Source organism: Pagrus pagrus (genome assembly GCF_965226575.1).
Source record: "Pagrus pagrus genome assembly, chromosome: 22".
NCBI classification, from domain to species: Eukaryota; Metazoa; Chordata; class Actinopteri; order Spariformes; family Sparidae; genus Pagrus; species Pagrus pagrus.
The window spans coordinates 10,233,687-10,258,752 of record NC_140204.1 but is presented as its reverse complement, the minus strand read 5'-3'; the positions used below and the strand labels follow the sequence as shown (position 1 = coordinate 10,258,752).

The following is a 25,066-nucleotide window of genomic DNA, read 5'->3' as shown; positions in this document are numbered from 1 at the left end:
GTCAAAAAGTTTGTCTGTGCTGCTGAAGACAATACGTCACTGTGGTGATGACTCCCGGGGGGGGGGTCACATGTGAGCCTTAAAGGAAAGAGGGTCTGAGAAGAAACCGATAAAAAGAGGGGGTTGAAATCAACATTTGTTTCCTTTCTTTTCTTTTTTTTTCTCTTTTCTTCTTCTCTCCCTGCCGCGCTACGTCGGATGCGCTCGAGTCCAGGCGGAGAGAGCGCGCGCGCACGCAGCTCTCGTGGGGAGCGAGAGAAGAGACGTGTGATTTCTCTTTGTACTGAATGAAGAGTTGAGGCCGGCGTCTCTCACTGCTGCCGTCTCTTTTTTATACACAGGAGCAGAGTTTGCATGCTGTAAATAGCTCGATAAGCCGGTTACTCTTTACGCACACCTCGGGTCGCTTTTGTTCAGTGGCCTGTTTCCCTGTGAGCGATTTTTTTTGGACAACAAAAGCATCAGGTCCAGCGCTGCTGCTGCCGCTGCTGCTGCTCCTCCGGGGGATTTTCAAGTCGCACGTTTATCAGCCGGGATTTTTTTTTTTATTTCCAGTGCGGGGAAGCTCAAGAGCCGCACGTCCGCACACCGCCTCTCCTTCTCCCCTTTCACACTTCTACACCTCCGGGGTGGGATTCCTCTTTTTTTTTTCTCTCTGTGTGTGTCTCCCCCTAAAAGCGAGCGAACCATGGCTGCTGTAACGAGCCCGGAGACGAGCCCTCAACCTCGGGTATATTTCCAGACGCCGGCCGGCACCACGGAGGAGCCGGAGACTCCGGTTCGGAAGCAGGGACGCGTAACCGTCAAATACGACCGCAAGGAGCTGAGGAAGAGACTGAACCTGGAGGAGTGGATTATCGACCAGCTAACGGACCTCTACGACTGTGAGGTAAAGACACACAACAATAAACCGGCCTCGAAACCGATCGACTGTATCGATTAGGCGGCTCTTCTTAAGTAATTGGGCTCCACGGTACAGGCTAGTAAGTGTGTGTGCCGCGTTCAGGAGCAAACTGTTGATAAAGAAACATTTTAAAGGCCCTTTGCGGCTGCTTTTGGCCTAGCCTCGCTTGTTCTCACAGCCCGTAGTATGTGGGGGAACATGAGGTAATGAACACGGAACAATTGTTAAAGACAGTGAACGCAACAAGAGACAAAAGAAACTCCTGTCAGACGTTTATATAAAGTCAGAGAGCAGCTCTGGTGTTTCCACTTCAGCCCCTTCACTCACAGTTCAGGCTAAAAATGTAGCTGCCGGAGCTTTATAGCCTGCTCGTGGAGCACACAGCCTCTGCGCTCTCCTCTGATTGGCTCAGGCGGTTTTAAAGCACACCTGTGCAATTGTTTAATCCAACGCTAATGGCTGACCGGAAATGAACACTCGTGGCGTATTTATGGAGTCCATAAACTGTTTGATGTATGTTTAGATGTAAAAATAAGTGGAGTAATGATTAAGTGTAGTCATTAAAGGTGCACTATGTAGTTTTTTTAGGGGAAGAGCTACTGATTTATTTGTTTATTCTCTCTTTGTTTCCATCACTGAATAAACAAACTGACCTTAAAGGACAACACAGTATCATACTGTTTTACTTTGTTTACATGTGGCGGACCCTGCCACCTTTCTAGCTCCAAACACTGCTCTGAGGACCTTAATTTCCTCTGAGAACAGCTTGTTTATTCACTTATGAAGAAATTAAATATGTCTGAGTTTGTATTATTACCTCGTTAACAATGAGTTTGAATGTCTTCCCCAAAAACTACATACTGCTCCTTTTAAGGGAACTTCTCTGTGCCCCCCGTACCTCACATCCTGTCTTTTCTAATTGCAAACTCTTAAGTAGAGCAAAAAACGCAGGTGGTGAGGGAGATAACTTTCATCAGGCGGGCACACATGCGGCGGTGCTGATGTGGCTGGGTGGGAGGTCCTGTAATAAATCTTGTCAGGGGGGCCCCCCTTAGGATGAACCTCCCCCCCCCACACTGACTGCAGTAATGACTGTGCGAACCGTCAGTGGTAGCTAACTTTAGAGTCCCTCCGCACTATCACACATCAAACCCTCGGTCATGGTGACACATGCGGTTATAATGTAGCCTGACGGCAGCTGTGGTGTGGCTGCTGGCGTCAGTAGTTGGTAAGCTCATGTCGACTCTTCTGAGCTGGCATTGACCCACATGCTATTCTGAGCACGAGGAATACAACGACTTAACAGGTTTGGAGAATTCCTAGTGGGATAACAGGAAGAAGAAGAAGAAGAAGAAGAGTGGTGACTGGAAGCAAAATCACACTTGTGTACACCAGATCAGGCTAAAGAGGAGTAAACCCCCCCCCTGTCCTTCGACTTCTCCCAGCTGTCTTATCTTCAGCCCTCCTCTGACTCAAACAGACACACAAAAGGGATGGGGAGGTGACTTCTGTTGCTATAATGGTGGAGTTGACACTCCTCAGGAGGTCTGGCTTGTCTCCGCATTCACACCTCAACATCCAAAATCCAACCCACAAACTGTAACTTCGCTCAAGCAAAGGCTGGAAACTGATACCGCTCCTATCGTGTGGTGTTAAAACCAGATTGAGAACCAAGTTGTTCGCTATCTGCCGTTTGTTTGCATCTGACTTTCGGTTCAGTGAGATTTGAGTGGCAGTTAAAAGGACATCCCGCGAGATGTGGATGATAATAAAGTGGAAGGGATACTACAGAGACTCGCATGCCAGCAGAGGTGATTAAATGGCCTAGAGAGGATTTTAAAATCAGTGTGCCTTGATTGTCTGCCAAGAATGGATTAGTATGCTTTGCATTAAAAGCCTTGCAGAGTCAAAAAAAAAGTATAAGTAAATGAATTTTGGGAGGAATTTGTTGCAGTATGACCTTTTCTGATTCACCAGAAGCTTTAGAGTATGAATCTGCCCCAGGAACACAGTGATCTATAGCAGACGGTGTACACTTTCAAGGATGATATTTCCCTTTCTCGATGTAGATTCATTCATCTCACATCCATCTTTCATTCACTAATCCACTCAGTCCTTCAGTCATGCGTGCGTTAATGCACCGATGCTTTATTGTTAGTCCAACTGAGCAAACAGGGTTGCAGACGATCCAAAAAGTCTCACAAATAGGCATCACGGTGACATTGAGACTTGTTGCAATGATTTATTATTGTCAGATCACAGGTGTGTCAGAGTATACTTCTTTAAATGGGAAATTAATGAATATTTTTCCCATTTTCTGGCACACATCCCTCATTCATCTCCAATTATGTTGCCTATTTTTGGCTTTCATCCACAGCGGGTTCCCCCCATTTCATTGTCCCGATCCCGTCTCTGCTGAGGCTGTTAGACAACAAAGAGATTAATTTACAGTCTGTTCACTGATGGAGACACATTGGGCTCACTTCGATGGAGAAACGTGGAGCACGTGGTACTCGACAGTGTAACTGGAGAGGCAGCTTCAGCCGGTCAGGGAGCAGAGTGGGTATGGGGAGAACCCTGCTCACTGACAAAACACATGCAGCACGCGGCCTTGGATTTCACCTCCCTAAATCCCTCCTTCGCTTTGCCTTTGCCTCCTTTTCTTGCCGTGTACGTCTTTTTATTCCGACTCATGTCATAATCCATTTTTTCCTCACTATTTCCATTATTTTCTCTCCTTTCCTGGACGCATGTTTCGACTATTAATAATACCGCACGGAGTTTGTTCAACAGGGGATTCATAATGAGCTATTTTCCCCATTCATATAATCCCTTTAAACATGCTACAAGCAGTCAGCCAGTCATGTCTGCCAGCCAGCTTGTCAGAGATTCATCCAGCCACTTAGTCAGCCTATCAGTCAAGAGTTGCTATGGGTAATGGCGAGGAGCTGAGCCTTCGTATGATTCCATGGCAACAGGGCTTGTAAAATGTTTATGTTGGTTAACCATGCAGTGGAAAAATGGGTTGTGTCCGTTTAGTAAAAATAAGCTCAGAAAAATTCCATCATTTCCCAAAAGCCCCTGTTTTCATTCCTGTCTTTCAATGCAATAATTAAGAGCCATTCAGTTATTATATTACCAGGGACTTAGTGAATACCTGCAGTTGATGTTAATGTGGCATTTTCTTTGTTGAAGACGCACTCCCTGCTTTTGTGAGGGTGCCAGACAGAGCGGTGATCCCAAACCAGGTTTATCTGTACCTCAGGCGGCACTTCTGCATTTGCCAGGGGTGATGTGAAAAATAAAGAGTAGGTTTAAAAAAGAAAAGGAGTTATGATAAAATATTTGTTGACACAATATGTGGTTATTGCACCTGAACCCCATATGTTAGGACTGAGGGTTCAGGAAAAGGATGTATACATGGTTAAATTGTTAAAAGTAACAGATACCCATTAGCTAAAGGTAAGGGAACGGTTAGGTGGCATGGTTAAAATTGAAAGCGATTGGTTAAATGGTTGAAATAGCTAGCCAAAAGTGATAGATGGTGAGCTAAAAGTAATGGATTAAAGTTGAAATTGTTAGCGAAAGATAATGATAAATGAAATAGTCGCCAAAGCTAAAAGATATGTTAGGCTTAGTCGGAGTAGTTAGCTACAAGTAGGCTAACGGATAAAAGTTAAAATAGTTAGCTAAAAGTGGGATAACAGACACAAGTTGAAATAGGCTAGTTAACAAAAAGTAATGGATTAAAGAAAAAGTTAGCTAATATTAGGCTAAGAGATAAAAGTTGAAATAGCTTGCTAAAGGTAATGGATAAGTGAAATAGTTAGCTAAAAGTAGGCTAACGTTAAAGCTGTAACAGTTAGAGGATTGCGTAAATGAAACATCTGAAAGTAACAGATAAATGAAAGAGAAACTAATCGATAAAAGTTAAAAATAGTGAAGAATAATTGATAAATGAAATGGTTAGCTACAAGTAAACATTCAAAAGTGAGCCAGAAGTCATGGAAAATGGTAAAACTTGTAGTGTGAAAACAAACTGGACCAAACTAACGTAATCACTGACAGTTTAACTGCGTGAAACATGACTGGGACAACATCCTCTTTTATACAGTCAACAGTGTTAAATACCATCCAAATTGAAATTAACTCAATTGAACACATCTCTAACATGGCGGATGAGGATCAACCCCCCCTCGACCATCTCAGTTTATATTTGAACTGTAAACTGTGTTAGTTTGAAAACATAAACACTAAAGGGCAGGAAATGTTAGGACTTAAGGGGGTCATTGAGTACATAACAAAATCAGTGAGTGTGTCTTTAAGGACAAACTGTGAACACTTTCTTTGTTGTTGCTGAGCCTCCACTCTATTACTGGCTTTTTTATATATATGCAGTGCTCAGTGAGTTTGGGTTTACTCTAGGGAAAAGGACAGTGGGTGTTACATTCATCATCTCCTCGACTCCATTTCTAGTAAAAATGATCAAATTTCCCTCCAGCCTCAGGTATTGTTTCAACGGTAACTGAGCTGTTAAATGTTTATAACTCCGTAAAGACTTCTTTTCTCCCAGGTCCCTGTGTTTTTGCTGCTCGTAGTAAACTGACCAGTAGCTACATAGTTAACAGTGGAGCGAGTGGGCGGACCAATCCCCAAACTCTAGGGTCCTACGTGGCCACACAGATACACACACACACACACACACACACACACACACACACACACACACACACACACACATAAACACAGATGGGGATACGAGTGAGAACAGAGGCAGGATTGGTGAGCAGGAATGCAATAAACGGGGGAAGAGGAGGGGAAAAAAAGCTTTGAGGGGATGGCAAGAGGAGAAGGAAAAAGTAGTAGGAGTAGACAGGGATGTCAGAGTGGGAGAAAGTGTTTTTGTAATGCGTGTCCACTGCTATTACTTTCTACACAACCATAATGGTAGAAAATGATATAATAGTAGCGACTGAAGCCCTCTTTGTTACTGCAGTAGTGCTTGGATCAGCCACAGACAGCTGAATAAATGAAATAAATCACTGTTTCTCACATAGAACACATTAATTAACAATAATGCCACAAACACTTGATAATGATGATTACAGTAAAGATCAATAAAAACATAACACGCAGGGTCTCGTATGGCTTCGTCATGGATTGACTTTACTGCAGAAGGACACAAAAAAAACAAAAACACACACACAGAGGGTGCAACATTTGCTTCAACCTTAAACTTAAAGGTCTGAATACCAATCAGCATTACCCCGCTTCAGTCAGTGTGCGTAAGAGGGTGACTACAAAGACTGGTTGTTACACAGCGGGAGTGAAAGACTCCAGTGTGTCTTTGTAAACACCCCCCACACCAACACACACACACACAAACATGGACGTGCACACACCGTGTTAATAGGTTACATGTGGTTCTCCGTGTCAAACACACGAGATCTTTTCCTGTTTGACGAGGGGGGGTGAGTCAGCATGTACTGTAGCTTGACCCACTGACTGACCATGTGAGCGTTTTTTTTTTTTTTTTTTAAGACGCCAAGTGAATAAATCGAGTTAGAGAGGAGGGAGGCCGGCGAGAATGTTGTGAGTGAGTGAGACGTGTTTTGGTTTTAGTGTGTGTGAGTAAGATCGGAAGGAAGTAAAAAAAGCTGGGATTAAGAAAAGAGAGGGATGTAGAGAGAGAGAGAGGATGAGAACGAGGGATGTGAGTCATTCAGGGGAATGTTTATGTATGTTGTTACAGGAAGTGTGTAAGAAAAGAGACAAACAGTATGTAGGACGATATTAACACACCGCTTTCCTCATCAGTACCATGTCTAATCAATGCACACACACCTGTTGATTCACTCAAACACACTCACATGTCTGTCATGGCTTCCTGATATTTCATGCATAATTTATTCTGTCATGTAAGCATGCAGGACTGGAAACAAAAATCTAGCAGCCAGGTACATGCTGTATACTGTGTGACTTAAAGGTACCCGGTAGAGTTTTTGACCACTAGTAGCGCTATGGAGCAATGTTGTAAACAGCGGATCCCTGTTTTGTTTCGTTGTGCACAAGCATGTGGCGCCTATTTCCCCCGACTTCCTCCGAGCTAACAACCTAGCAAGTTACTCTAACACTAACCTGTTCGCTAGCGGCACGAGCGTAAACAAGCTAGCAGCTGTTACCTTTTCTTTTGCAGGGATTCAGCCATTTTTAATGCCAAGGCACACATCCCCTTGTGCAAAGCAAGTTTGCCACAACACTGTTTTACTGCGGAAACGACGCTGCATCTCGGGTCGAGCGCCGCCCAAGACAATCATGCACAACCCTAATAAGTAGTGTGTGCATCCATGTTTCCTGCATGTGTTTCTGATTCTTTAACTGTTTCCTCTTGTTGTTGTTAGTCACAGTCCTCAGTGTGCTCTGTCATGCATCCGGCACGTACTGATTGACACCTCTCTGCCGTGTCAAACCCTTTGGTATTATGTTTCAGTGTCTTGCTAAGCCTGATTAGCTCGTCATTCCATCCTCTGTCACTCAGGGTTAGGCTGTCAGACGGGTGTGAAAGGTTTAAACAAAACCATTTTCCCTTGACGATCACAAGTCAAGTGGGACGCAATCGGAGTTCGGTTACACAACGCCGCTGCTTGCCGCAAACATAGTAGCAGTTACTTGTGTAATGTCATGAGAAGGTTTACAAAGTTGAAAGCCGGCTGTCTGCTCTATCTCCACGTTGATCGGTTGTGTGTTGCACATTTAATAGGCGTCCAGTAAATACTCAAGCTGTTAACGTCTTATGCTTTCATAAACATAATAAGCGTGATGCATTAAAGTACCCCTTTGCTTCCCTGCTCAACGGTCTACAATGTATCGTACACTTTGTTTCAGACAAACAAGTGTGGTTTACTCACTGAGCTTTTTACATTAATGTATTTTAAGACGGCAGTAACGAAACATATGCTTTTGATAGCTGCTGTGTGAGAGCTCGAGCACCCTTAGGAGGAACGTGGGTATAAAAGTGCTGCAGCTTAGTTACGCAGGCCAGCGTTATTGCCGTATGTAGCTCCAGGGTGTTGTTGCTGTGAAAGAGCTTTTAAATGAAAGATGAATATGTGGTTGTGGTGATGCGGCCCTCATGTTGAAACCATATTTAAACAATGAAACAAAGCCACTGTCCAAGTATTTATTAACGACTAGAGTTTGGCAGCAGCTGGTATTCCTCTCTGGTCCGGAGTCATTATCATCACCAAGTCCTGTTTGTATGTAATGCCAACTGCCTGCAGGTTGAGTGAGGTAACACAGATCCACTCAGGAGTGTATTTTAGTCCCAGGAGGTGCATTAGAGCAGACGCCAGTTGAGCTGCAGGGAAGCTTATGTCAGTACATGGCTTTATTCTCCGTCTCTAATTGTGTTGTGCCCATAATGTGTTCATTGTACTTTTTGTGCACCAGTAACAGACTGCACAGGAGCTGTGCAAAATGTCTTCCCTATTAAGACAGTTTTATTTAGAGAAGGCGATGGACGATGTCGAACTTGGATGTGATTTTTAATATTAAGCAGTCATGGACTTGTAGTTGTCAGCAAGTATTAATACATCTGCAGTCGGATGGGCCGACTCCGTTCAGAGCTGCAGGCCTGTGTGACTTCCTGACCTGATGTCAGTCTCAAGCAGCCAAACGGCTGAGTTTGCCAGGTTTTGTAGCACCGGCGCCATGTTGGCTCCATATAGTATCCTCCATGATGTCACCTTTAAGCTTTCATGCTATCACAGCGCAGAAGAAGAAGTCATGTGGCTGTCACGAAAGCTGCTCTGGTTGAAAAGTCTCAAGAATTTGAGACTCGAGTTTATTTGGATGATTTTGCATTTAGTTGCTGAGCAGGAAGGAACAACCAACCATATTTGGGCAAAGTGTCCCAGTTACAGAAATGACTCCAGGTTACTGATTCAACAGGAAGGAAGTCAGTCTCTCTCTCTCTCACTCACACACACTCTCATAATGTTGGAATTAAGAGTATTCAAAGAGCAAATCAACACACGTGTTCAGTCATTCACCTCTTGAGTGAAATAACCGCAGTGGCCGGCTTGATTTCCCATCTGGTACGATGTGATCCAGGAAGTATTAAAGGCAGAAAAAGTGCCCAGATTGTCCTCAGAAACTTCATCTCCAGCCACCGCTCAAGCCTACAGGGGGATGTGTTTTATGTTCAGGAGATTTTGGGTGGATTATCACTTTAATCTCCTTACAGTCGGTTTCTGTTAGCGCCATAAAACCCTTCAAAAACTGTTTTAATCCTGCTACTGGACGGACTTCAGAGGGGAGTAAATGAACTGCCAGATGGTTTAAAAAATGAAATCAGTTAGAGAGACGAATTAATGAATGATCATGTTGGGAGGGACGTAACCGCTGTCTGCAACCTCTGTTCTGCATGTTGAACAGAAATTGAGCGACAAGTGTTTTTTTTTTATTGTCACACATTCACACTCTGTCTATCTTCCAAGCCAGGACATTGAAAGTGATGACGACATCGTTCTTTTTTTGATTTTTTTCTCATTCATGCCTAAAAGGTGCAATATGTATGACTTCTTACAACTAAAATTATCAACCGAATGTGAAGTGTAAGTGTGTTATGACATCTATGTATTGTTGCAGAGATATCTAAAGCGAGCCTGAACCCATCACGGTTCAGAGCGCCTGTTCTAGCGTTGTAAACATCAACATTTTCCCACTGCTACGAGCTCCCAGTCCATACCGCTAGCTGCACGGCTAACCGAGCTAACAAGCTGATGGTAGCTACAGTTAACAGCAGCAAGCTGATGTACTGCAGATATTATTCCCCTATAGACAACAGTGATAACATATAGGTAAGAATCCATTATAAAGAGGTAAAAATACTTTAAAGGTACAGTACGTAAGAACTGGCCGCCTCTCAAATTAATACTCTAAATTCTATTTATAATTTTAGTTAATATTTGAGTGTTTTAAAGTAAAATTTTTACATATTGCACCTTTTAAAGGAAAGTGAAGGATTAATTAAAATAAAGGCATCTTTCAGGTTTACTTCAGGTTTCAGACATCTGGAATCTCTCATTGTTTTTCTTTTAATCCTCTAACTGATTGACTGAAACCAGATCATTAATTTATTAGATCTCTCAGTGCGTTGGAAGTCAGAGGTTGTGTTGATGCTTGATCTGCATAAAAGACTTAATAATGTTCTCTAATCCCTTTTTGAAATGCAGACGGATTACATCTCAATAACGGCGGGCTGAATTAAAAAAGGCTCCGCAAATAAACAATCTCTGTGGCAAAGTGGGTGAAAAAAATGAGTGAGGGGGGGATAAAAACATTAAAATGGACTTGGAGTGACTTTGTAGGATTGCCAAACTCCACTCCACCTGTCTAAACCTGCCAGGATAAAGGAATAAGTCACTCAGTGAAGGACATGGCAAACGAACAAATGGATGCTGGGCCCTTTTGGTTGTGTTAGTCGTACTTGCCAAGAGTGATATAATGATAATCTGCTATAATCCTTGTTTGTATGCATTCTTATTTTAATCTGCACGTAATCTCTTCTCTCAGTCCAATTGTAGTGGGAATGACTCCTCTGGCTCATAGTGATGGTGTGTGTGTTTGTGTGTGTGTGTGTGGTCTTCCTCTTGTATTAGTTTGAGTGTTTAATTCGTCCTTGTTTGCTCTCATGGAAAATAGTAATTGATGGAAGGAAAAGGAGAAATCAATTCTTCAGAACACCTCAGGCTCCTTTTTCCGATGCCGTCGAGACGCACGCACACATACGTCGATATCACTCTGCGTATGAATAAGTGGAGCTCCGCGATCTCCTCCTCAGATCCGTCGTCTGATCTCCGCTGCAGAAGCGACAGACTCGAGATGAGACGGCGAGCGGAGGTGGAGGGTTAAAGTGGGCACTTTGAGATACTGTCTGGGTCACGTATTTCAGATGGATGCAGGGGGGATTTTGTAATTAGAGTGGGCTGAAGAGAGAGATGGATTTTCTTTGTGTGTGTGACAGACAGAACCTGGGTTTTCCATAAGTGTTTTGTGTAAATCATTAAAAGCTTAAAAGTTAAAAGTCGCTCCCCAGCTGCCATTCTCAGACGGCTAACACATAAAAATGCATTTTTACAATCATACATAACAAAGCAAAGCAACAAATCCTCACATTTAAGAAGCGAAAACCAGCTAATGTTTGACGTTTGTGCTTGAAAAATCGATTATTAAGAAGTAACTTTTGCATTAGATTTCACTTCCCAGTTGGATGAAAGCAGCGGCTGAAACCATGGTGAAGCTGGTCAGCCGCAGCAGCCGCAGCGGTGACAAACTGTTGCCCTCGTGTAGTAGTGACCAGACGTGATGCAGGGGCAGGGCTCCGGCTCTGGCAGCACCAGGCGGTTGCCAGTACAAGTCATCCGCAGGCGGGTTGTGACCCTGAGGGAACAGCAGAGTGTATTCGCCCCCGGAGAGAGGCTGCAGCGCAGACATTTCCAGTCAACACACAGAAACCACTGAACCGTTCACTCAGGCCAAACAAGCTGATGTGAGAATCATTCAACCGTACTGCGAGCTGCTCTGACTTTGGGCAGCGTTTTGGGGGAGGGTCAAGGTCAGGTGACGGTCTACATTTTAACTCGCCAAATAGATTTTTAGCAATATGTGCGTGTGCAAACGGGCCAGTACGTCTGTCAGATATCACTTTACTCTATATTACTGTGCACCGATGCTATATATGTGCTATTGTTACCTAATTACAGCGCAAGAACAACCGAAACTACTGTGCTCCAGTCCTAATTATAGTGATGAATGTTTCCTGGCATCATATGAGGATTTGTTCTGTGTACTCGGAGCCTGTTTGGTTTGGCTTTCTCCTGCTATAAGTCTGGAGCGGCAACCCACACTGCACAATAGCGTGCCCACATCACTAGCTGCAGACTCTGGAGGCTCTGGTTGCTTTTACTTTACATGACAGAGCTTTATCTGCAGCGAGATAGCAGGAAGGCTGTCGGGGCCGGAGACTCTAAACATATGGAGGCTGTGGGAGGGAGTGCTAAATGAGGGCTGCGTGTTGTTTTTGAGAGTGAGTTTTAACCTCTTCCTCGTCCTGGAAATTGATGTAAAATTATCCTAAAGGCCTGTGGAGCCCAAAGTAAATTCAAGTAAACCAGAGTACAGGCATGGGCTCCTTTTTGAAAGGTTATAAGCAGATTTTCCCCCCCCAAGCTGTCAGAAGCTGTGTGAGTGCTAGCTGAATTATTTATCTGTTTCTCGACTAGATTTTTTAAAAGCAAAAATTAGCCTGCAGGTGACCTGTGACTGCCCCTATTGGCCGACGGTCAACACCATACAGTCTCACATGCCTGAGAGTATAAAGGGCAAAGAGTCATAGTTCTTTATTTCCTTATTCACTCAAAAACAAGTGCCTAGGTGGAAAAACAGCCTATTCGAAGAGCAAAATGCATAAAACTGCATAAACTTACGTCATATCCAAGTTTAGGGCTTTAACATCTGATATAAACTACATATTACTGAGTTTGAAATCTCATTGGCTACATGATGCATCAATCATCTGGAGAATGGCGTGTCAGTGGCTCAGAACACACGATCTCGTTAATTTAAATCCTCACTGCAGGCCGGTGTGAAGGAGTAAAGAAAACATGGCCGATAAAACAAACAAAATTCAGTTTTCTCGTCTCTACCCCGGCTGTAAGCAGCCCGTAAAGAGGCCGGGTCAGTTCAACCGTTGTGCCTGCGGCTCTTTCTTTCTGTTTTTCATATGATTCAAAACAGGACATCATACTCTTCCTGAGAGGAAGTACGTACAGCTGATTAGACACGCAATAGAGATGAAAATCAACCGCACACACAAACCAAAAGGTGCACAGTGACACACACACACACAAGAAGCTGCGTGCACACTGCAGACTGGATTAAGTGCATTGCATCGTATTGATTATGGATTGTTGTGGTCTGTGTTTTATGCAGGCCACATATTCATTACAGTGGCCAATCGCCACTTAGATTAATTGTGCGCGCACACGAACACACACACTGCAAAGCTAATCTCACTCTGTCAACTCTGCCCTCTCAAAGTGCTTCTGTTAACACACACGCATGTTCTCACAAACACACACTGAGCCCTCCGCCACTTCCCACAGATATCGTTCAACCCCCCCCCGCTATCTCCCAAGGTCACGTGCTCAGGCAGGAAGTGGCTGCTCTGGTGTTTAACCCCGTCAGTGCAGAAGAGAAGGGACCATTTTACAAAGCTTTATTTTTGGGAGGAAGAAGAAGAGGAAAGAGGGAAGCAGGAGCTGCAGATTCCTGATAAGCACTGATGTGAGATGAGGGGGGGGAGATGGAAAGCAGCAGGCGATGACTGACACAATGCATCATAATCCCTACACCCTTCTTGACCCGTCTGTGACTCCCTCTCCCTCATCTTCTCTCATAAGTGGCATCATGCCCGCAGCAAGGTGGCCCTAACTCAATGAATCGCCCTGTTAAGGACACGCCGAGGGTGATTTAGTGCAGCTCAGAGGGGCGATGTCAGCCAGAGAGGGAGGGCATCAAAGGGGACAGATGAAGATAAAGAGACAGAGGGGGAGAACATGAGAGGAAGCAGGTTCAAGCCCAGTGTTTTTCCACTACTTCCATGCTGGTCTCACCCTCTGAGTGCGTGTGTTTGTGTGTTGATCAGATGACAGTAAACTGAATTACCAGATCAGTCACAAGTTCCCTGCGAGCTGCCTCGAGGTGATAATTCACAACATCCTTATGTTTGTTATTTTGACAAGAGAGAAAAAGAGTCCTTCATGACTAAATATGTCACGTATGGCGCTTTCTTTTCCTTTCCAAGTCGTATCGATTCTAAATATTTGAAACAAGATAATTTTGGTGTTTCAATACTGAGCCAAGGGATTACCTACAGTTATTCATGCAGCATCTCTTTAAACGTACAGTATGTAATTTCTGCAGCTGGGAGTCTCTCAGTTAATATAAATCCAAAGATGTTAGTGGTGTGGGATCATACAGACTTGCTTTCTGATTTATAATCTGATGTTTTCCTGGACATTAGCGATGGGATTCAAACATTGTTGGAGACATTCGGGATACTGAAAGTACGCAACTCAAGTTGTATAATAAAGAATAAGTCGACATTTTAACGTCACATAATATATCTTTATCTTCTCCACTTGGCCTGAAGCTGGAATTTACCAATCCATCATTTCCCAGGAAGTTTCTGGGAACGAATTCAAGCGCTCATAAATCACAAAATGCTTTGCTTATTAGTTTCTGTTTGAGTGCTGTGTTTGTCTCCAGTTTTATTGCGTATATTTTTCTTGCTTAATCCATCGGTGCTTTAAAAACAGGCCCGCGCATGCATGACGATGTGTCAATTTGAAGGTGTGCTTATCGGCTCATCTGTGAGTCTCCGTGTGCTGTAGTTACCCCGAAAACCTCCTTCTCCGCATCCTTACTCAAACATAATTATGTGAATCCTTGCAGAGGCATGTTACATCCTTACGCCACCAATATCCTGAACTGCTGTCAGACCCGCTCAGCCTCCAAACGTCTCATCAAAACGCTGTGTTCTCTCAGCCGAGCTCTTCCACTGGCCTGTCGCCACGCTCCTGCTTTTCCATCATCTTCCCTCATTTGTCTCAGCCTGTCCTTCAGCACACCTCAGCGGATGAGTCGATCATCTCCCTCTGTCCGTCTGCGATGCACCAGTAATCCTTTTTTTTTCACAATCGCGGCTAATTGCGATAGCTTGGGCTTTGAGTATTGACAAAGCGCTGAATGATTTATAGCTGAGGCCTTTTGATTCGGACCATCAGACAAAGAGTATTAAAGCGTGACACGGTTTTCAGCAAACCCTTTTTTTCACTGTAAAAGGGCAGAAAATCCAACCAGATCCTTTTGCTTTCAGACACTCTTGAGAACATGATACAACCTTTCATGCTCTGAGGCTGTGAAATTGTGTTGCGGACGCTGTGTTCTCTCGACTGGGAGAACCGAAACGCACACTAACAGTCGAACAATCTCAGCAATGCTTTGTGCTTACACCGCCTGCAGAGTGCTCGGGTATGTAACTTGTCATTGTCAGCGTTCACACATATTTTGTACCTGTGTCACTGTGCCAAGTCAACCAGCTCAGGGTCGTGGTTTTAATGGAGCACGAACACGCACACGTGAGCGCTGTCCTGCCTGGATTGACCTCGAAACAAAGAGATAATTTGAAAGGAGAGGCCAGATTTTGTTACATGTAAGATTCAGATCACATGCTGACTCCCCTCTCCATCTGTACTTCCATTGTCTCCTCACACTTATTCAATAGAAAGGAGAACATGAAAGTGCTAAAATGGTTTATTCGGTCAAAACAAGCACACACACACAGGGAAATTGGAGTGAATGGCGACATTGTTTGAGGCCACGCGGCCTACTTTTCCTGCTTCTTCCTCTTCCTCCATCCTGCCTGCTCCGTCCACTTCCCTCTGTCTCTCAGCTTCCCCCTTTCTCCCCCTTAACACGGCTACCCAGCCAAAACATTGTGTTTGTCTTTGAAGCAAAAACGGGCAACCGGCCATCCTGAAGTCCGGCTATTTTTATCCCCGTTTGTTACTGAAGCAGCAGGAAAGCAAAAGTGGCCATTTGTCAACCATTGTCCAGCTTTTGGTCAACCGAAACTATTCTTTGTACAGAGTTGTGAAAGTTTGGAAAAGTCTGAGTGCGCGTGACTGTTCACAAGGCTCGGGAAATGTTTGAAATCGAATACGCTCCTTGAAAATGCTTGATTTTCAACAGAATCTGGTGTTTTATCTGCACAACCACGCCACGCTGAATTGAGTAACAGTGTTGGGAGAGTCTCGCTCTGAGCTTCAGCCTGAAGAGAGATTTGGAGACACTGTGTATAATTGGCTAATCTACGCCTCAGTCAACTGTTTATTGGCTCTTAAAATAAGGCCATTGTCTGATTCATGGTACATTTATATTGACGCAGGGCCCGCAAGTCTTTAGTCAATGTGTAGATATTTCTTGATGTCAGTACTAGGGCTGCGATAACCATTATTTTCACGTTTATAAATTAATTGTTTTGTCTGTAGTTGTCAAAAAATTTTCCCAGAGCCCAAAGTGACGTCTTCAAATGGCTTTTTTGTGCAATCAACAGTCCAAAACCCAAAGACTCTTCATTTACTGCTATAAATGACAAAGAAACGCAGCAAATCCTCACATTTAAGAAGCTGGAACCAGCAAATATTTGACATTTTTCCTTGAAAAGTGACTTAAACGATAATATGAAGACCTGCAAAATAAACAAAGCAACAAAATACACTGATTGATGTTGGTATGAAGGAATTCTGCAAACATTTTCACAGTTGCATTTGTAGTACCACTTCTGATGCGATGATAAAGGCTTCAGTTCTGGAAAATGTTTGGTTAAGGTACCTTTTAGAAATGCTTGGATATTACTTCTCTACAAACCCTGATGTGACTGACTTTCTTCTGGATGATCTTTCTTCCACTCACATGTTTACATAGATGCCATCACAGGAATCAGTGTAGAGTGTTATCACTGGAAGACATGCTGTGTAATCCTTGTAGGTGGCCTCTGTGACCTACATACACATGCAGCTTCCCTCTCTGATACGGCATTTGGCTCATATCCATCTTATTACGCTCATTTTGGACCTGACTTGTCTTTTCAACATCCAGCAGTCTGTATTTGACCGCTGGCTGTTGGGGATTTTTCTGATTCTACACCCACATCCTTTTTTTTCCTTTTTCTTTTTATATCTGCGTAGTTCATCTTTCAGCCCCGAACTGCATTCTGTGTTGTTTATAGCTGCGTGTAAATCACAGCGTTGGACGTTTGAATCAGATTCGAGGTCAGTCGCAGTGCTGTGAAATCAAGTCGGTCTAAAATAAAAACTGATGATGATGATGATGTTTGACTCCGACCAAACTTCCCCGGAGAAACCCCCGACTTCGCTTCACTGCTCTTTCTATGACTTCCTCCCTTTCAGGAGATATTTACAGTAGCCGTGATGGGCCTTTTTGTTGCGACACTCGGGCACTGACCCATGTGTGTGTCCGTGTGTGTGTGTAGCTTATGGTCGTCCAGCGAGGGGGCCCGTATCTGGCGTTTGATCTGTCCGAGCCTGCAAACCCCTGTGAGAGGAATAGTACCACAACCCACACACAAACACACATCCCCACAAATACGCTCCCATACTGTCACATCTCATTGTGCTCCGTCCTGCAGGCAGCCTCCAGACAGACGGCGCGTCTGTCCGTTGCTCTCTCTCCGTCTCGGCCTCATCGTGTTTGTGCGTGAATCATATTTGCAAGCTTGTCAGGAGGAGTGTAATAAAATTTAAAGACCACAATAAAACCGGTCTGTACGACAGTCGACAGTGTGTTTGTTTGTCCTGTGATGCTGGTGGCTCGGACTGAGGAAAGTCTTGTGATGTGTGGTGTGTCGCTCTGGGGGTAAAAAAAAATAAAAATCAGCTGCAGTTCATGTGCACTGTGACCTACACACAGGTGAGAAACCAACTGGGGGTTATACAAATAGTTCAATGGAGATTAAGGCTTTAAATAAGTATTATTCGTGGCAGGGTTTAGCGCTGATTGGTCAGTGTTGGGGCCAGTAAGCAGGCTGTGATCTGACCCAAAGCAACACCTTACACTTCTGTTGGTTCGAACTTGTGCGTTCAAACTTCTTTTAATGTATCGAGCAACCAAACTGCAGATGTTTTTAACATGCACGAGAAAGATCCCTTGTTCAGGTTGAACCAGATTTGTCTTTCTCTGAATTGTTCCACACAGCACTGCTTTGTTCACGATCCTGCAGCGTGTGTGTGTGCCAATATCTTGTAGCCACCTTTCAGCGCGGATCACATCTGCAGCCAACAGTAAAAACCCCCTCCAGACTCCAGACTAGTTCAGTAAGTCAGTCTGGAGGATTGTTTGGGAAATCTTCCCTCGTGATTCCCGGCTTTCTTTGTGTCTCTTCTCTGAGGCCTGTCTTCCGGCTTTTTTTCCCAACGTCTCCCTCACCCTCCCTCCCTCGCTCTCGGTCTGCTCCACTCAGCTGCTCCCTCTCCTCGATGTGCTCCTTAACCTCTTACCTTCCTTCCTCTGGGCGTTCCCTTCCCCCCCTCGCAGCTTTAACAGTTAGTCTCTCAAAATCTTTTTTGAAAGTCAAATCAATGCCAGTGCGTATTGCTTATGCTTATCACATACATTTACCTTGTGAGTGCGCCACAGAGATCCCAAGTAGGAATAAAATATAGTTGATATAAGGAAAAAACCCAAATCTTTGTCCAAATTTTAGTTTCACTCACTGTATCGACTTGTTTCCTTTGTCTTCTCGTCTTTCTCACGTTTTCTTTCTGAGCTTTCTGAGCACATGGAGCCCACATGTTGTGCAGATCAGTCTTCCCAGCCTTCGTGTGTGTGTGTGTGTGTGTGTGTGTGTGTGTGTGTGTGTGTGTGTGTGTGTGTGTGTGTGTGTGTGTGTGTGTGTGTGTGTGTGTGTGTGTGTGTGTGTGTGTGTGTGTGTGTGTGTGTGTGTGTGTGTGTGTGTGTGTGTGTGTGTAACCAACAGACAGCTTCAATATATCTGCAGTGTAAGCACGTTTGTGTGTTTTAGTGTGCGGACACCTTTGTGTTCGTCTTACGGAGCTTTAATTTGGAAATTCGGTCCGAATACCAGCTTATGTGTTTGTGTGTGTGTGTGTGTGTGTCAGTATGTTTGCAAGTTTTTGTCTGCGCTGCTGCTTACAGCATGTCTGTTTGTGTGTGTGTGTGTGTGTGTGGTACTCTGCTGACAGTAAGTCTGTCTGTCACCTCCAGTCTCTATCTCACACACACAGGCTGTCCTGCTCAGAATTAAATCCTCATACCCCGCCTTCCACACACACACACACACACACACACACACACACACACACTCGTCATCCAGCTCAGACTTACTATTAAAGCACATTTTTATAATTCTTTAATCCATGTGTGTGAGAGCAGTGTGATGTTGAGCACATTTCGACACCAGTTCTGCTGCATTTGTGGGCTTTTTGCACGACTGTGTGTGCGAGTGCGTGTCTGTGCGTGTGCGATGGGGTAGGGGGCAGTCGGGCAGGTGCAGAGACAGCTGGTGTGGGCAACTCGAACCGAGGGGGAGGACGAGAGCGAGGGAGAGATTCCTGGAGAATGACATGAATATAGGGTGGCAATTGAGCCGCAAAAGAGAGGGGAAACGAGCGTTTTTTTTGTGCGAGAGTGCGTGTGTGTTGTTGCCAGTGGTGAGGCGCTTTGATAGCACACACTGAGCTAGTGTGTTTGAGCGAGACAGATGGAGAGACGGAGAAAGAGAGGCAGAGTATTAAACCACTTCTTACAAGAGAAGAGGAGAATGGATTGGCTTAAGGGAGGAGGCGTGGCGGGAGAGACGCACAGACGAACGAACTGACAGTGAACTCACTTTTATTCGTTTGATAAGCCGTATAGAAGCTGGAGGCAAGTGTGCTCTTACACTTCATATTAAAGGGGCGGCTTATCAGCGACAGGCCATAATTGCTCTGCTGAGATTAAAAAAGTGCATAAGTGGGCCTTTATCACCGCTATTTTGGCTTTCAAATGTGAATTAAAAGCACATGCTGATTTGATATAGCTACTATCTGTAAATCAAGCCAGCAGATTTCACCCTTGTGAGATTTTCACCTGTGTGTTTTCACTTTACACAACAGTGTGACAGTTTACAGGCAAGAGTCAGATGAGAAGATGGATACCTCTCTCATGTCTGTACGCTAAATACAAAGCCTCATCCAGATGCTGGTTAGCTTAGCTTAGCATAAAGCTACCGACATCTCCGGTGTGCGCCAAGTAAAGTGTTATATCTCATTTGTTTACTTGTTTTGTACTGAAGCCAAAGTGTAAAAGAAGTTGCAACCACAACCCTTTTTTAGAGCCAGGCTAGCTGTTTTCCCCCTGCTTCCAGTCTCTATGCTAAGCTAAGCTAATCGTCCAGAGCTGCAATGATTAGTTGATTAAACGATTAGTAGATTGAAAGAGAACTAACTGCCAACTATTGTGATAATCTTTTAATCGTTTCAGTCATTTTTCAAGCAAAAGTGTCAAACAAACCAGAGTCTTGGTGCAATGTGTCAGAATTTTAGATGAAAACATTCATGAAGTAAAAGTTTTGATGTTATAACATCGATGTAGATACTGTGTTGCAGAGATATCCAATGAAGTTGGATGCTAACCTGCTAGCAACATTTCTGTGCCAGCGGTGTAGACGCCAACCCTCCCCGGTGCTCCGAGATCTGCTGCTACCTGTTTGTTCTGAGCGTGAATTCGACAGCTCGACAATTCTTACATATTGCACCTTTTTAAAGACGTGATTTCACAATGCTTTGTCTTCTCATCTATTCCTGTAATCATGTAATGTGCTGCTGTATGACATCGATTTGTCTAAAAACCTACTTTATGATATGCGAAAGTATTTAAATTCCTAATATGGGTAGTTTGCCACAGACTGTTTTAATGATGTCATTGTGGATCTCTCAGTGAGTGTGTAAACGAACTGAAACACTCACATACCCTCAGTTCAGTTGATCAGTATCCACCACGTGCTTGTGTTTCACTGTTACCTGCTCGTGTTTTAGATTATCATGGCTTGATGTGAACTTCTACAACGACTGATCGATAAGACGATTGACAGAAAACGAACCAGCAGCTGTTTAACAAAAGTAGAAAGTCATTTTTCAAGCAATAGTTGAAAGAAAAATCGAGGGCTCCAGTTCTGAAATGCATCTTGAAATTTAATAGACATTTTCTGAAGATATTCGTCTGCTCGCCTGTTTCTTTGTCTCTCCTCTCTTTTCTCTGTCAACTCCAACACGTGGGCTGATGGAAGGCCAGCGCCCTCTAGTGTTCAGACGTGCGCACTCGTCGGTCGCTGCACCACGTCATGCAGAGAGCCAGAAAAACCTCTGCTGGTCTATTTGCAGACAACCACATAACATAAACACAGGGACTAGGAATAGAAAGGATGATGAGGGTTTATTTCCACGCGTCTATGAAAAGAGGTCCAATAATCTGTGTGTGTGTCCATGCTGACGGTGCTCGTCCACCAACCAATTACTGTACATTTCTGTGTGGGGAAGTAAGAAGTCGTGTCTCTGAATGTGTCCTTACGTGTGTTTTTAGGAGGAGGCCATCCCAGAGCTGGAGATAGATGTGGATGAGCTGTTGGATATGCCCAGTGACGTTGAACGGGCAGCCAGGGTCAAGGTAGGACACAGGTCACAGACATGGACTCAAAGTATCTCAAAGTGAGGGGACACAGATGCAAAAGACAAGATTCAGATTGTTTTTTATTGTTTTGCAGGACTTGCTGGTTGACTGCTTCAAACCTACTGAGGTAAGTTTCTTTCTTCCTTCCTTCACCTGTACTGTGTTTTTTTATTTTCTGAATCCCCCTCATGTGTTTTGTCCCTCCTGTCTCCCCGTAGGACTTCGTCTCAGAGCTGCTCGACAAGATCCGAGGGATGCAGAAGCTCTCCACGCCTCAGAAGAAATGATGGCGTCCCCCCTCGTCCTGCGTCCTCCTCTTTCCCCTCCACCTCAGCCCTCACCTGTCGTCTTCCTACCGCTCTCTTTTGTTTTGACGGGACGACTTAACCTCGTTTCCTCTTGTCGTTAGGCCCCATCTCTTTTCCCTCTCGTTGCCTGGCTCCAGCCCTGTAAATCGCTTCGATTTTTTTTTTTTTTTCAATTTCTCTGACCTTGCCTTGTTGTTGTTTGTCGGACCTCCTTCTGAAAAAGTAAAGCGAAAACGGCAACAAGCGATTCATTGGTCTCAGCCCAGGCGACCTCCTTCCTTCCTCCCTTCCTTCCTTCTTTCTTTTTTTTTTCACTACTCCTCCTCCTTCACCCTTTGTTTGGCTTCACTCCTCCAGCTCCTCTCCCTCACATCAACCCTCCATCTGTCTGAGGAAGAGACGAGACGAGCCCCGTAATTACAGCCGAGGAAGAGTCGGCGGCGGCCAAGAAAAGAGTGGAAAGAGGTGGCAGCCAATCAGCTTGAAGCAGGGCCTAATCATTGCTTATGTCTCTACCAATGAGACTCCTTATTTTGTTATTTGTAAGGGGTTTAAACTTGTAAACACTCCAGCTACCAACCATGACTCTTTTGATATTTTCTAGCTCAGTTTGAGGGCATGGGGATATCACCTGACTGTAGTTTTTTAATGTTATGTTGGGGGGGTCCGTACAGTCTTTTCAGATCATTATCCCCCCCCCCCCCCCGTAATCAGAGGCATTTGCTACAGTGGTGCGTTTAAAGACTGTCGTTTTCTTTTTCGCGTGTGTGTATCTGTTGAACAATCTGCACTATGTCATTTCGGGAAGAAAACGCCGAACCTCTGACCACAAAGAAAAACGTACGGTGCATCTTTTTAGTCCGACAACGAGGAAAATTTGATGGAAGCTTAAAAATAGTCACTGGTTGGCTGCGGTGGTCATTTTCAGAATAAAAGTCTTCCCTCGAGGCTAGAGTAGAAGTAGGTTCTCTTTAAAAGAAGCGTGTTTTTCTTTCCTCAAATGCGTGGTGCAGTCGTAAGAGAGGCTCTTTAGAGGCCCGGCCTGCACATACATACCGTATGTAAGTCAGTGTGTTGCTAAATGCTAAGTGTGTGTGTGTTGCTACATAATGTACAGCAACATTCATAGTAGGAGTGTTTTTCTCTGGCCTGTATATTCTGCTGTTCTGTACGACGAATTAGATTTTTAGTATAGGACTGGTTCCTGTTTTGGGTATTTTTTTGATTATTTTTGTTTTGTTTTATTCTGGATGCATTTTGTCACACACACACTGACAGTCCGACAGGGGGACCCAGAACAAAGCTGCCTTGTTTGTTTGTTTTTTTTCTTTATCTCACCTCCCTCCCTCCTCTGTCTCTTTCTTACTGTCCCTCCTTTAATGATGTAGTCCACCATGTCAGTTCAGAGCTGTCACACGTACATGGAAACTCTGAAAATGTCCATGTCGGTGTGGAGACTTTGTACTGTCCTCTGCCTGTCAGTAGACCCACCAATGAGACGTCTGAATGGGAGGGAGGGAGGCCGCTGTCTCAATGCATTCACCCGTCTTTTTCTCTCTCTCAATCACACACTGGCCACCCTCGGGGCGGAGGAAACGGAAACACATTAGCAAACACAGCTGCCTCTCACACAGATGTGCGCACACACACACACACACACACTGAGCGCTGAGAGAGAAACAGGTCCATCACTGTCACACGCTGCCAATCATCTCCAAGAATAAGCCATCTGTTTCTGAGCCCGAGCCAATCAGATTAGAGACCGAAGCCCCATCGGCCAATTGGAGAAGGGATAACGCTTTGCAGCGATTCCTGCGGCCAATTGCTAACACCTGCGGTGACAGCAGACCTCCACTGCCTGTCTCTTTCTATCTCGGCGCCAAAACACACACACACACACACACACACACACACACACACACACACACACACGTGCACACACATTGGCCCATTTTAATCTTGCTGCTCTGTCATTTCTCCCTGGCATCCCCTCCTTCCTCCTCCTCCTTCCTCCTCCTCCTCCTCCCAGCCACTCTCCTCCTTCTGTCCACCCTCCCTCTCTCCTTTCTTCAGTTTCCTTTTTTTTCTTTTTTTTAAAAAAAACAGATGTTGCCTTAGGTATTATTTATGTTACACAAACCAAATAAACGGGAGACATTCATTTTTAAAAAAAGGTAACGCAACCTGCTAAACACGTGCGTTACCGAGCAGAACTGCGGCACGTGGAGAATCTTGGATCTTCTGTCGCTCCTTTTTTCTTTTCCTATATATATTTTTTTTTTTGGAGAATAATGAGATTCTGTTGTTTTTTTAGAAGTGAGTGTTTAATACTTAGGCCTTGATACAGTGATTTTGTTTAGATAAAACAATGTTCTTTACATTTACCATTTGAATACTGCTCTGTTTTTATTGTGATCATGACACTTCTTGATGCCAGGCCTTGGATTAAGACGTAGTTGAACAAAAGTCCATTCAGATCCATTTTGGTGCGATTGCTTTTGCCTTTCCTCGTGTGGTTTCCAAATCGAGCGCGGTCTGCATTTTTTGGAGACGTTCCGATCGGTCGGATTGTACCAGGCAAGCTCAATTAGTAGCTGAATTTGAGTGGATTTTCATTTCTAAATCCAGGTTTGGATTATACCTTCTTAGACTGTTATTGAGAAGTCTGTTTTTTTACTGTTGGGGAAAATTGCAAAAAAAATATATATACTGATTATTATCATTGAGGCTAAATACAAGAGCTAAACCATGCGGTTGGAGGAGTGGAAGTGTTTTTTGGACAATGATTAGATCAAACCAACAAACAAATGTAGCAATATCAACAACAGGTCTTGTTTTTGCCCAATTTTGTTACACTTTTATGCAACTTTAATAAAAACATGTGAAATGGACATTGTGTCTTCGTTTATTGGGTTTGTGTCTTTTTGCTTCAGAGGAAAGGAGCCATAAATATGATAATACAACAGTTTACTGGCTTGTTATAAGTGCATAAAACAACATATCCCTTTTGAGCTTGGTATGTATGAAAGGTTCAATACATAAGGAATCTTGCTCCCACACAAATAGGGGCAGCATATCACCAGAGTAACTGATAACTGCTGCTAGCTATACTCTTTTCATACACCCACGCTGTAGCTACTGTTGGCTTGTTAGCTCAGTTAACCCTGCATCTTTAATGTTTGATTTGGTTGCTTGTGTTTTTTTTAACTTGTCCTTTATAGACCTTTTTCTGTAGGACATTTTGACTTACCTTAGCGGGTGAAGCTCGGGTGTATTTAATAACATTAATGGCAGTTACATTTTAGGTACAGTGTTAGTGAACAGCACACACTATAAGGAAACAGAATGCAGAAATAATTATTTGTAATCAGCTCCACCTGTAGTTTTCATGCAGTGACGAGCCAAAATGTCTGCCATGAAATACAGGCCTATTGTCCAAATGATAAATGCCACCATTATCATTTGCATAGCTCTCCAGACATTTTAGTGTTACTTTGGCGCCATCTTGTGGTGAAAGGAAGTACAACAACTACGTTTATAC

At 44.0% G+C, this 25,066-nt stretch overlaps 1 protein-coding gene across 1 annotated transcript; it reads left to right on the top strand.

Annotated features, from left to right (window-relative positions):
* The first annotated feature begins 230 nt into the window (after positions 1 to 230).
* On the top strand, positions 231 to 24,416 carry ppp1r14bb (protein phosphatase 1, regulatory (inhibitor) subunit 14Bb). Its single transcript, XM_084344041.1, has 4 exons — positions 231 to 889; positions 21,131 to 21,214; positions 21,312 to 21,344; positions 21,436 to 24,416. The coding sequence occupies exons 1-4, from the start codon at positions 689 to 691 to the stop codon at positions 21,502 to 21,504; spliced, it is 387 nt and encodes a 128-aa protein (XP_084200167.1). The 5' UTR covers positions 231 to 688; the 3' UTR covers positions 21,505 to 24,416.
* Positions 24,417 to 25,066: the final 650 nt, after the last annotated feature.